Source organism: Meles meles, chromosome 13 (genome assembly GCF_922984935.1).
Source record: "Meles meles chromosome 13, mMelMel3.1 paternal haplotype, whole genome shotgun sequence".
Classification (NCBI taxonomy): domain Eukaryota; kingdom Metazoa; phylum Chordata; class Mammalia; order Carnivora; family Mustelidae; genus Meles; species Meles meles.
In genome coordinates, this window is record NC_060078.1 from 71,144,109 (window position 1) to 71,157,428 (window position 13,320).

Genomic DNA, 13,320 nt, shown 5'->3' on the forward strand with positions numbered 1-13,320 from the left:
AGGAAGCAGTCTTTGTACGGTGTTTTGCCTTCCAATCCCGGCTCGTTAGTTGCAAACCTCATCCCAGGGAAACCCAGCAAGCTAGGAAATAAGGCGAGCACTGAACAGGATGCCCCTGCCTGTTGAGAGGAGACATCCAGGCTCTCTCTGGGAATAAGGAAATCCTCAAGGCTTCCCAACACTCCCGGGCCACCTGCTTCAACAAACAGGCGGCATGAGCTTGAAATGCATGTGGGAGGCCCATCAAGGCCTCTACAGCTCCCTTCAGGGACCCAGGAAGGATCTCTGGGGCCCGATGTTCTGCCCTCCGCTGGACACTCTCCTCTGCTTGAAGTGGGTCCGCTCTGACCCACCCTCTCCCAATAGAGCATAGGCTCCCACAGAAAATGGGCAGCTCAGGAATGTAGTGGGCCCCATAAAGAACCCCCGGTCCAAGCTGAGGCCAGAGGCAATGCCATTGGCAAATCCTAAACATGCAGACCTGTGAACTGAGGGCATCTTGGTCAGACACCGTGCAAGTTCGAGCCCCCCCTTCTCACTGATGGTTGTGTGACCTAGGGCAAGCTACATTTTCCCCTCCTTTGGGCCTCACTGTAATGTATCCTTAAAATAGGGTAAAGACTATTGACTTAGGGTTCTTTTGAGGTAGAAATGAGATCATGCATGAAAATGTAATGCTCAGAAACAGTAAATGTTTCCTGCTGCTGTTAAATCTGTACAATCGTGCTGGGCAGGAACACCGGGCGGTGTTTCCAAAGAAAACCTGGGTTTAGGATTTCTCACCTCCAGAGACCCCTGCGGCGCCAACAGGAGCTGCATGGTCATGGTCATGGTCAAATTTGAGCTGATGGAGCCCCGAGAGAGACGCCGGGTCTCCTTACCTCGCTCTGCAACTTGTGAGCTTTCTTGGCACAACTGAGCCTCAGGTCTTCGGCCAAGGAAGTGTACTGGGGTAGCGGGTGTCTGTAGTCCTGGTCGCTGGCCAGGCCCTGAGCCTTCTTGGCATGCACCAGGGTTACCATGTCCAACGGCAGATGGAAGTGTGCCTTTGAGAGTTCAAAGCCTTTCTTGTAATTCACCTAGAGGGGCAGACAGAACAACAGCACCTGTTTCAAAGCCACCATTTGCAGAAGGACCACCAGGGAGAGTGGTGGCAATGTAGTTGTCCCACGTAAGCTGGGGAGACAATCCTGGCCAGACCGATGCTCCCTTCCTGTGGGGACAGGCTTCAGAAGTTGGGACTGGGGCTGACACTCACCACCTCCAGCTCCTGGAGGTCATCCTGATTTAGATGATGAAAGCCCATGGCTCCCCCAGTTGGAGACCATACAGAAGTTCAAGAAACAGACATAATGTCAGTGACTCCCTTGCTTGAGTCTTTAGATCTTTCCGTCTTCCAGAGGGAAGAAGCTACAAGGCTAACCTGGTTTTCTCCCATCACCTACCAGATTCTCCCCGTCACCCTCTCAAGTTCAGATTTTTGACACCAGGGATTGTCTACTTGGGTGAACTTGTGAAGAGCTTCTTCAAAGTATCAGATGAGACCTCCTAAGAAATCTGGGGGCCAGGAGCAGTGGGGCCAGCTCTGAGGGACCGGTGTTCCCAAGAGCCCAACATGCATGCTGAAGGAAGAAAGGAAGAGGCCCATTCCAGACCATGAGCTCCACTGCAGGCCTCAGAGAAGCTGTTGAACGATCTGTGAAACTCACTCAGGGCTTTCTTGGAGCTCTGATGCATAATCTCCACTTCCTCCATCCTTTCCAGAGCTCCAGCTACCCCTCCCTAACCTCTTGCTCCCATCTCCATGAATCCTTCCCAACTCCCAGCATAAAGCCAAGGACAATTCATGTCCAACCCCACACTCTTAGGTCAGTTTGATGGTCAAGTGAGGCTCAGCGTGCAAAAGGGCTTAGTCCTCTGTGACACAGTGGATCCATCAGCCAACTCACATGTGTGCAAGGGGACAGCGTGTACACACTCGTGCCAGCACCCAGGAGATCGAAATCAAGGGCTGCACACTCAGATGTTTCCAGGGGCCAGACAAGTAGCACCAGGGAGTAAAGCAGGAAGTGACGGGGGGTGGGGGTGCGGGGAGCTGCATGACCAGGGAAACAGAGATCCCTTCTCAACGGAGCTCTTCGTAGTCCATTTCAACTCTAGCCTTGAGGGGTCCAGGCCCAGCTTCTGGCCAGAAGTCTAAAACTTTTATGGGAGAATTTCCATTTTTAAAGGTTTGCAATCGATTCAGTCTGCAGACCAAAGAGAATACTTCTGCTGTGCAAATCTAGCCCACAAGCCCCCATTTGGGCCACTGGTCAAATCATAGAATGCTCAGTCCCAAAGGGAGCTAAGTCTCTCTTGATGGAGGAAGAAGCGGAAGCCCAGAGGAGTCAAGGGACCTAACAGCGACACAGAGTTAGTCTGGACAGAAGCAGCGGCCACAACCAGAAGGACCAAGGACATAAGCTAGCTGGACACTATTAGCCGGGGGTGTGGGGAACAGCTCCCACCGTATTTTCACTTACTTCGCTCTGCAGCGAGTTCGCATACACTGAATGTGCGAGGCTGAGATCGTCTTCCAAGCTCCGGGAGCCAAGCATCTGCCCTTTCATTTTCTCAAATGCCTCTTTGTATTTGTACTAAAGGGAAAGAGAGCGGGAGAGAGTAACAGCTCGGGGACAAGGGACACGGAATGGGAGAGGTGGGTATTGGGCGAAAATGTTTTGTTCTTTTGACAGTGACTGGGTGAGTTAAAAGAAAACGCGCGGGAGTCGTCAAAAGGCCCAGTCTTTCATATGCAAGACTCCCAATGACTAAAGGGCTGGGTATGAAGTGGCAGGACGCGCCAGCACTTGGGCGGCCCACGCTGGAGGAAGGTGGGTGCATTGTTAGCAGTCTCTGCCCGCGGACTTGCTTTAGGAAAGTGTCTGGCGGAGGGTGCATTTCATCTGCCCAGGGTCTGGAGTTATAGTCCGGCATTGGGCTTTGTACCCGGGCCCAGGGATTTTTTTGTTGTCTGGTCTGTTCTTTCTCGCTGGTCGTTATCCGGTCGCCCTAACACAGTCATTTGGGAGAGCAGAGGATTGTATCCACAGGCAAAAGAAGGCAGGGGTGAGAGGCAAAAGGAGTAAAAAATGGTTAGTATCAAACATTGACACAGTAATGGGGATGGATGCTCACATCACTTATGATTTCACCGGAAGCCTTTGCTGCCTGGAACGGAATGGCATCCAATCTCAGCTTATAGCCACCATCCCGAAGTTTGCTCCAGGATTCCTTATAACGTGTCTGTTGGGGAGATGTGGACAAATAAAGACTTCGTGGGATCTGGCGGTTCTGAAATTCTCATTACCGAGATGGGGATCTGCCTTGTTGTTGCGTTTTCTTCCCGCACACCGTCCCCCCACCTGCTCCCAGTTGCAGCTTGAAATCATGGCGTCTTAGCAAACACCAAGAGTCGGATCCTGCCTTGTGTCCACCCGTGATTGGGGGAGAGCCTCCTGAGGGAACTCCTTGGAGTCAGACCGACCCACATGTCTCTGAGTAGGAAGCAGCAAGTATAAGGTTGAGTGTGCAGAGTTCTTTACGTAAAATACAGAAAACTCAACAATCTTTATCAAAGGATGGGGCGGGGGGGGGTGTTGCTGATCACAATCACGGGAGGGTAGGGTCTCTCCTTGGCCGAGCCACTGGATGCACTTGCCTATACTCTGATGCTCCCATATTTCCACGCCTCAGTACAAATGCCCTTCATACGAAGGCAGTTTTCCCAGTCTCCTGCTCGTAAATGGGCTGGACTCCTCTGCAGGACCGCCTACCTAATCTGCAGAGCTCCGTGCCAATGAAGATGTGGGACCCCTTGTTCAGAAATATGACACGTTTTAAGATGGCGACAGCAGAGCGTTAAACTAGGCTCCAGGCCCTTCTGAGCCCAGGCTGTTGTGCCCCGCCCAGGCCCCCTGATCTGCCGTAATTAAAACCAGGACCCCTTCCATCCGCCTCACCTCACTGATATTCATGGCATTCAGCTTGGCCAGCAGGACTTCAGGGAGGTCAGCTGTCTGAGTGTAATGATGCTTTATGTTTTCTCCTTGTTCCCTGTACAATCTCTGTGGACGAAGAGAGGTTCTGTATTAGACCCGGGAGCCTCCTCCACACAGGCAACAGCCAAGCTGCACTCCCGGGGACAAGGGTGGGGTGGCTGTCCCTTCCCGGTAGAGACAGGATGCTGGGTGCCTCTACCGAGATCTCACTGTCAGCACGGGGTCGCGCGCCTCATCCCCTCCTGAGCCTTCCTTCCCAGCTTGGAACAAGACAGGCTGAAACTCGCCTCTCAGCGAACACTCTCCACTTGTAACATCTGCTCACCGCGGGTCAGCAGAAAACGAGATCTAGTTAAACCTCAGTAATTCTGTTATGCCCTGTAAACCGTGAGAGGGCATCGAAATCTAGAAGCATGAGAGATGGCTCTTCCACAGGTGAGGTCTGCCCTGGGCCGACTTCAGTCCTTGTTCCCTCCCCTCATCTCAAGGATTCTTGTGCTAATAAATGTCCACTCGGTGGGTCTGGGGTCACTAGTCATCCAGAACTCTGATTTGGGCTCATGACATCCTCGTAGAGACGACACACGAAGTTGGCATCCACCACCGGAGAGAGTTTCCAAACCAGCCTTTTCCATCCTAAATCTTATTAGTGTGTCCAAGTTTCTCCGTATCACAGCAGCGCCCCCTAGAGTCGGTTAGGGTAAGGAAGAAGCGGGTGTTGCTTTCCTTCATACAAAAGTTCTTGTTTGACCATCTGTGTTTCTCAGAATTCAGGGTGCTTCTGCTGGGCTGCTCGTCAATAAATTATAAATTCCTAAACCCGTAAGTGTGTAACTCATCCCATAACATGTTCTGACAGGCACTGAGGACATTTCCAAGTTCCTGCTGTATAAGGCATCCCCAGAATAATGTATTCAACTGGGAAGCAAGAGAGATAATCTTAAAATTCCTTTCCTATCAAGATTTGTAAATTTTCCTCATGGCAAGTTGAACGGTTTGAAGATATTTATAAGGCGTGCCTGCCCTGCATAAGGATCTGTGGGCCTGTCTTAATAAAATCAGCCAAATGGGGTTGATCCATATCCTAAAGTGGGTTTTTATAGGATCTCATGGTTCAATTTAGTCCCCAACAAACACTGTGCTGTGAGGGCAAAGGGCCAGATCTCAGTTCCACATTATAAAAGGAATATGGGAAATGACTTCAAAGTCAGTCTTCCGTACCCAAGACCCAAATCGTTTTCAAAGTCGTTAGGGGAATTCAGAGAGCAAGAATTTCTGCCCTTGGGTCCCAAGGAGTTCTAGCAGGACTGAGTCTGCCAATTACCAAGAATTTTGGCCCCCAAAGTTCCAGTTCTGAAAACACTTCAAAACAAGAAGGACGGGGGAAACGGCCCCACCACAGACAAATCTTGAAAACATGCAAATGGGAAGAGCATGGGGACAGCGGGGTGGTGGAGCCCCACTTGGCACCCGAAGAGAAGCAACACCCCATTTGCATCCTAATGAGGAGGCACCCCCGCTAAGGTGTGTCTCGGCAAAAGGACAAGAAGTTCCTTCATCCTTAGAACAACAGAAGGAGCAAGACAAGAACCCCTCGGCTTCAATCGCGGTGTTGAAAGAATAGCCCACTCTTAGAGTCATAATGTATATATATTATCACTTACATCCACTGCTTGGGTATAACTAATTCTGGCCTGGACCATCTCCGGAGTGTCTTTAATACTGGTAAACTTCAAAGCACCTGGATGCTGACGGTACTTCTTCTGTTGAGCAGAAAAAGATCAAAGCTGTGAATTTTGTGCTGCTCTTTCATGCCATTTGAAAGAGAAAATCATAGGTTGCTTGAGATTAGAGTGAATTTGTGAACATAATTATTATTCGGCTTCCTCCATCTTTATATCCTCGGTGCCTTCAGGTTAATATTTGTTTCAATTTAAGAATAACCTCATGTCAATTAACATTAAAGTATTTCTACCTGGTGCAAAGAAAACATTGCAAAATTAGGCTATTCCCGTAAAATACTGTGGGATGCACACTTAGGGAAGGATTCTTTTTATAGGCTTCAAATACTGTGTCACGGTTGTTTACATATCTTAGTTTGGGTTCCCCAAGCAAGAAGGAAGTCACATTTATCAACTGAAGCGTCCTGTTTTCCTTCCCCAAAAGGACACCACAGAGATCATCACAGTCAAAACCTTGCATTTAACAGCCAATGATATAACAATTCAATCACTTTAGGACCCAGTTAACACAAGCAAGAATTCTTTAAAATGTTACAATAACACAAAGAAGACTGCTATTATTGAAAGGAGCCATCATACATTTTGAAAGACACTGGGGGAAAAAAAAACAAAGAATTACAAAGAATTCAAATGCTGGCAAAGATCTAGATACCCCATTCAGATTCTAAAAGTCACGCTTAATTAATTCCTGTTGTTTTTTTTTAATCCAAATACATTTCCAGAAGACTAGCACAGTTGCTATCTCAATGGAATTATAAAGTGTATCTTTCTGCAAATTGAACAGTTATTTTATAAACACTTCCTCATTTATCAGGTTCCATTTTTGTATCCTGTTTTGTTTCAAGCAGATACAGTTCAACATCCAGCCCTCTCTGTTTTGTCACATGTTCTTATAAATAAAGTTTTATTGGAACACAGCCATGCTCGTTCACTTACATGGCAGAGTTGAGGAGCTGCAAGAGAAACTGTGTGGCCCATAAAGCTGAAAATATTTACTATCTGGTCCTTGACAAATTAGGTCTGCCAGCTCCTGCTTTAAGTGACAGGCGTGTGTACATTTGTCGCTCTTTCAACAGTATGTGGCATTCTGTCTGAAAATTAAGAGGTCAGCCAATCTGACATTAAACTGGAAATGTGCCAAACTGAAATGAGGTGATTGGGGAAAGTTGCTGAAGGATTTTCTTGCCTGACTGAAGTTGAGAACTGGTGTGAAGCGCTGAAGATAAGCACATTTGTTGAGTAGGTTTGCAAAATGAGGTGGAAAATTAAGCCCACCATGGGATAAATAGTTCCAGAAAGATCCCTTGGGTGCCAGACTTAGATGCATGAAGGAATCATCTTGAAGTCTAAATTGAGTGTATAATTCATTTTTCACATCCTTTTATGAGTGGGTCCAGTGAGAGTTTAGGATCATGAGTCCTCAAACCTAGATGTTTGCTCCTGCAAGTTTCTCAAAATCATCCTTTTAAAAGGGCCTTTCCTCAATCAGACTGAATTACTTAGGGTAGTACAGTAGCCACAGAGCTCCCAGAGTCTTCTAAGGCTTGCGCGTTGACTAAGATTCAGAAAAATTAGGCCACTCAGACTGATCCTACTTTGAGAACCCGCTCTGTGATGTCAGAATAACCTCCCACAGGAAAATATCAACGCTGGGCAGGTGTGTTTGAAAAAACAACTGAGGGGTCTTTCTGTTTTACCTACTCATTTAGTAGGAAAGTCTTCTCAAAACAAGGTCCCAGGAGACTAGTAACTAAGGCTACAGGTTTTCCTGGGGCTATGTCATTGTGGTCTCCCCCCGACCCAGAAAAGTCTAGAAAGACCAGATTACTCTGAAAGCAACTAAAAAAATTCTCACTTGCCTCCTAAGCAAACAGACATGAACAGAGGGGGACTTGGGTTGTTGGAGGGTGTGCAGCCACTGTGTGAACATGAGGCAAGGACCGGTCCCTGGCCTGTCTAATCTGGTGGCTCTCTACCTTTTGGCAGAGTCTGGAGACATTTTTGGTTGTCACAACCGGGAAGAGGGTGCTACTGGCACCTAGAAGGGTGCTGCCAAACACCTCACAAGACTCAGGACAGCCCCCCGCCCCCCTCAAGCAAGAGTTTTCAAAATGTCAATAGTCTGGAGACTGAGAAAACTTGATCTAGTCTTTAAACGATCTGTTTAGTGAAACTCTTCTAAAATATGAACAGACGGCTCTTTTTAACACGCCGTGACACCTTCGGGTCCAGCCAAGGAGGCTACAAGTAGACAGGAGTGAGATTTAAATAGAAATGAGACCCCCCTCCCCAATCAGGAGAGACCCAAGTCACATGCTCCACTCCACGTGAATATTCAAAAACTGTTTACACTATAGCAGAAGGAGAGGGAGAAAATGCACAGAAAGTCACGAAAGAGCTTTCTGGGTGCAATAAGTGGGTCTTTTCTTCATCTCTCCCTTGTTGCTTCATTAAACAGGTAAGTTGGTGGGTAGCAATTGAGTTCTTTTTTGATTGTCGTTACTATTCCTAATACCATTTGTTACCAACTTTGTTTTTGCCAGGGCTTGGTGGGCCCCTACTAGTGTGTGTTTGGTATGCAGTTTCCCTCTAATTACCAGCCCTAGTCTGGGTTTCCAGGCCTTTCATGTAGCTTTGCCTTTTTCTTTGCCTTTTGAGTGGAAATTATTTTAATTTTATACAGAAATGCCACACGCCTAGTGCAGCCAGGCCTGTTGCACGCTGTCAGGAAATCTCACCTCGCTAATGAGTGCTCCTGCCTTCTTCGCCTGCTCCACATTTAATGACCCGGTGGCGACCCAGCCCGTGCCTTTCATCCACTTCACATCTGCCCTGTATCGGTTCTGACAAAGGAGAGAGGAGGAAAAAAAAAAAAAGGCAGGCCATTGTCGGCGCGCAGACATTTAAAGGGCTATTAACGGCGCCCAGATGTCGCCTTGGTGCCAGCTGAGTCAAATTAGATGCCACTTTTGTCTTATCCATTTCTGTACAGTCACAGGTAGGGCTCCAAAATGTCAATTAATTTCCCCTGTAATTGGAGCGTCCCGGGGCCGGCGCGTTAGGCCCCGCCCAGCAGCGCCGGGGTGGAGCGGGCGGGGCCCATCCACCTGGTCCCTCATTAAGGACGCGCGTCTACCTCGGGAAGAGGAGCGTCCTCATTGTCTGCTTTCCCCGTTTCCTTGCTTAAAATGACAAGCAGGGGAGAAGAAAATGAGAATTCACAACAGAACCCAGGTGGGGAGCTATTTGAGGGAATTTCACAAGACAGCCGAGGCTTCCCACCGCGCCGGATTCCTTCCTATGCCCCTAGGTGTGGGGCAGGGGCCGGGGGTGGGGGCGGGGGGTTCTCATTTCTTTACTCGCCATTGAAGGAGTCGTTTTCATGGAAAGCCATTTCAATGGACACTGGTCTAAAACTAGCATATCGCCCATCTATCCGGAAACAACTCGACCAGGAACAGCCCGGTGGGGCACACAGGGAGAAAGGGGAGGGGGCTCTCGGGGGTTAACGTGCTGCTCCTGAAAAGGGACTGCCGAGGTTGGAAAGAGGATGGGAGATGCTGTCCCAGAACAGGCCACAGTTAGGAAGGTCACACACACACACGCCCGCCCCCTCCGCAGTAAAAGGAAACGGGGAAAAGGTAGGCAGAGCAAACCCCAGCAGAAGGAAGTCCCTTTGTGATTTTTCTGGGTGCTGGTATAGGATCTGACGTGGGCAGAGCTGGAGTAAAAGTCGAGCCGGGAAAGGGAGAGGAGAGGGAGGATGGGTCCGCCCTGCGATCCGGAAACAGGTATCCGGATGTGTCGGCTACTGTCTGGGGTCGCTCGGCAAACACCGGCGGGGGCGCTAGCCCACGTGCACACGTGCACACACGGAGCTTACATCGCTCTGTAAATCGTACGCCTTCTTGGCCCATTCCACCTTCATGTCCGTGGGCAAGGCGGTGAACTGATGAGATGCTGTCTTATAGCCGATGTCTGTGGCTAGATGCTGGGCCTTGCGGGCGTGCACGAGGTGGATCATGTCCAGGGAGACGTGGCACTGGGATCGGGTGTCCTCGAACCCTTTCTTGTACTCGAGCTCACTCTGCAGCTTGGACATTTGCAGCGAGTGACTCATTTGTGAGTCGCCCCGGGCGTCCTTTGCCCCAATGAGCTTCCCCCGGGACCTCTCATAATCTTCCTTGTACTTCACCTAAACGGGAGGAAGAGAGTGGAGTGCCTTAGCATCTCCTGAAGCCATTGTTCACTTTCAAACCGAAGGCGCGACGGTTCAAACACAGCCACACGACAGAATGTTATTAGAATTAGAGTCATAAGGAGTTTGCCTCCTATCATCACACAGTGAACTAAAATATTACTTGTTATTTCCCATTTCACCTCAGCTGCCCATCAGCTCAGAGCTACACTGAAGGCTCAGCTACACTACAGTCTTTTCCCAAGTTCCTGGTGACATTCCGTGTCTTAGCTCTACTCTTTTTTTTTTTTTTTTTAAGATTTTATTTATTTATTTGACAGACAGAGATCACAAGCAGGCAGAGAGGCAGGCAGAGAGAGAGAGGAGGAAGCAGGCTCCCCGCGGAGCAGAGAGCCCGATGCGGGACTCGATCCCAGGACCCCCGAGATCATGACCTGAGCCGAAGGCAGAGGCTTAACCCACTGAGCCCCCCAGGCGCCCTTTATCTCCACTCTTCAACCTCCTTTTTCCTGGCTTTAGTTTTAAGTGGCCTGCTGCTTTCACGAAAGTCACTTTAAATACCTTCCTGGGAACAGTGAAATCACCATAAGCAGAAAGTCATCATGAAATGAAGAAGACACAGAAAAGCCAAACTATGATTGCCGTTAGGGAAAAGAGCTCGAATGACAGAACCGGAGCCCACAGAAATATGCAGGAGCGTGGGGAGCACGAGGGAGCTCACCGGCTTGGAAAAAGACGTGAGGCCAAGAGTAAGAAGGATCAGAAGAAAAAAGTATACGTGGAAATGCTTTAAAAACTGTAACAGGACACAAGCATGTGGCAACCTTTTCAACATTATCAGGAGACCTGGGCTCTCCTCTTGTCCGTGCCAGCTACAACAACTCTTTACTGAGCCCCCACTCTGAGGTGAGCGTGCACCCCTCCCACACACACACTCCAGGTCTCAGAGCATGTCTGAAGACCAGGGCTGCTTGGTGAGCTCTTCCCAGGTGAGCAGAGAAGGAGCTTACGCCAGAAGGTAGATCGACCGCGTCACCAAGCCACTGTTTCGCTCAACTGATATCTCCATATATTTATAGAGACAAGTACATTTATGTGTGTGCATCTATTTTGGAAGCCAGACTGTCTTGATGAAGTGAGCGGACTTGGCCTTACATTCTGGCTTGTCTTCTTAGCTCACATCAGACTCCCAGCAGATGGCTTTGGACGACGGAAACTCAGTACGCATGAAATCGTTTCCTTTCCTCATAGCTGCTTTGCAACTGCCAATTTCCCAATAAGTTAATGGAGAGGTGCAGGGTGGCACAGCCTTCCAGAGTCACAATGCTGAGAGGGGATGGAGCAAGGATTTTATCAAGGTCCACCTGCTACCAGAGCCCGTACTCTTAGTCGGTGACCAGCCACAACGTCCTTAGATAGTCCTGGAAGGTCTCTGGGCGTCAGTTCGTCTGTCAAATAACCCATTTAGATCCACTAGTCTTGCTACTACTACTAATAATGCTTCCAGCTACTAAAAACCTACGTGTGGCAGGCAGTGTGCTGGGCACTCACGTGGCAGTCTCACTGCAAAATGGTCACCTCTCTCCCCACTTCACAGATTGGACCCTGAGACTCAGCTGAAGAGCCTGTGCAGACACTCTCTGACTCTCCCAGACGGAAAATGGCAGCCTTCATTGAGCACCGACTCACCTCGCTGGCCAGGTCCCTGTTGGCTTTGGCTGCCAGGAAGCCCAAGGAGTCAAGACGCAGCTCAAAACCTTTTGCCTTCTGGTTTTCCCAGCTGCTCTTATACAGTTTCTGAGGAGAGGCAGGAGAGAAGAGATCACTCTCCCATGCGAGGGCTTCCCTGGCCTCTGTAATGCTCTCTCTCAGAGGCCAACATGGACTGTGTCCCTCCATGGTAAGCTGGTACCCCGAATACCACCGGATCTCCTTGTTCCTGCCTCAGGGCCTCCTGACACACAGGGCTTCCATCAAAAGAAGCAGAATTCAAACTCCAGAGACCTTGAAAAATACTAGGAGTCTCCAGGGAGGTCTCAAACACATGGCCGTGGTGCAACGTTCCAAAACCCACAGCAACGTTTCTGAAAGGGCTGTTCCCCACCTCTGCCCACTCACACCCCAGACCAGCTGCTGCTTTTACAGCTTTTTTTTTTTTTTTCCAGCTACATCTTTTACAGCTACTACCTCCCTTTGTCTTCCTGCCCCCAGTCTCTAGTCCCCTGGGTCTGTCCTTGCTCCTCCCATCTCTTGTCCTGCCCCCACCTGCAGATTTCAAGTTCCTTCTTCTGCAAGTCTCCCTCTCTTTCTATGTGTGTCAATTGATTTAGCCTCTGTTGCTGCTTCTGATTCTCCCCTCTACCTATTACTCGGACCAGGACTCCAAGGACCTGGTTGCTGAGTGTGAGAGCTAAGGAAGGCCTCTCCTAGCAGACAGAGAGAAGGAAGTTGGGACCATGCATGCTTTTGTGTCTAGGAGTAATAGCTACATTGTACACACTCCTTCCAGGGATTTCTGTATAGTAACTCATTGAAGCCTGTGACAACCCAATGAGACAGGAACTAGTATGACCCTGATTTTACCAATGGGACAACTGAGCGCAAAGAACTGGCCCAAGGCCACATACGTAGTAAGTGGTAGACCCAAGGAGCAAACCTAAGCAGCGTGGAGTGAACACCTTGAAGTCTCACTTGCTTCTATCAATACTCTAATGTTGTTCTAATTAGGATTGGGAATCACAACTGCCTCCTACCCTGTTATATTATCAGTGGTTCAAGACTCCCGCCAGCTCTGTCCTAGGAAAGGTGGTCCTTCCCTCCCTCTGAGACACTGGCCAGGATCAAGCAAGGTCTGCCAGATGGGCTATTTACAGTGCCCAGACGTGTGGAACCTCCGTTGACGCACCAATATGGCGGGTGGGTTTTGTTGCCCAAGGGCCTGCATGGGGAAGCAGAGGCTATAGCTGCCCTCTCCCTCTTGCCGTACCTCACTGAGATTGGTGGCATTGGCTCGGGCCTGTAAGAAGAGAGGCTCGTCTTTGCTGATGCTGTACTGATGGACAGACTGCTCGTTTCCTGCCTTATAGGCCACCTGTTGGGACAGAGCCCTGGGTCAGGAGCAAGTGGTGGGGGTGAGGTGGCCTCCCCACCCCACCCCCACCATCAATCCCAATAATCCCAGTGCATTCACAAGTGCTGACACCCAGAAAGTGAGCAGTGACCTGAAAGTCAGCGTCGGTGGGCATCTGAGCACTCTGCTCTCTCTCGCTCTCCCTCCCTCCCAGCCCCCACAAAGCGGCTATCTGCTGACTCTGAGCACCTTTTCTGATGGCACCTT

At 49.5% G+C, this 13,320-nt stretch overlaps 1 protein-coding gene across 1 annotated transcript in view; it reads right to left on the reverse strand.

Moving 5' to 3' along the window:
- The window catches only part of LOC123955187 (nebulin related anchoring protein), a 67,233-nt gene that overhangs the window by 20,176 nt on the left and 33,737 nt on the right, over positions 1-13,320 (reverse strand). The window contains exons 20-28 of the mRNA XM_046026912.1: positions 12,970-13,074; positions 11,673-11,780; positions 9,669-9,980; positions 8,524-8,628; positions 5,708-5,806; positions 4,005-4,109; positions 3,181-3,288; positions 2,526-2,639; positions 882-1,079 (exon numbers count right to left, since the gene is read on the reverse strand). Coding sequence (XP_045882868.1) covers positions 882-1,079; positions 2,526-2,639; positions 3,181-3,288; positions 4,005-4,109; positions 5,708-5,806; positions 8,524-8,628; positions 9,669-9,980; positions 11,673-11,780; positions 12,970-13,074 — 1,254 coding nt within the window. The remainder of the gene's footprint in view (positions 1-881; positions 1,080-2,525; positions 2,640-3,180; positions 3,289-4,004; positions 4,110-5,707; positions 5,807-8,523; positions 8,629-9,668; positions 9,981-11,672; positions 11,781-12,969; positions 13,075-13,320) is intronic.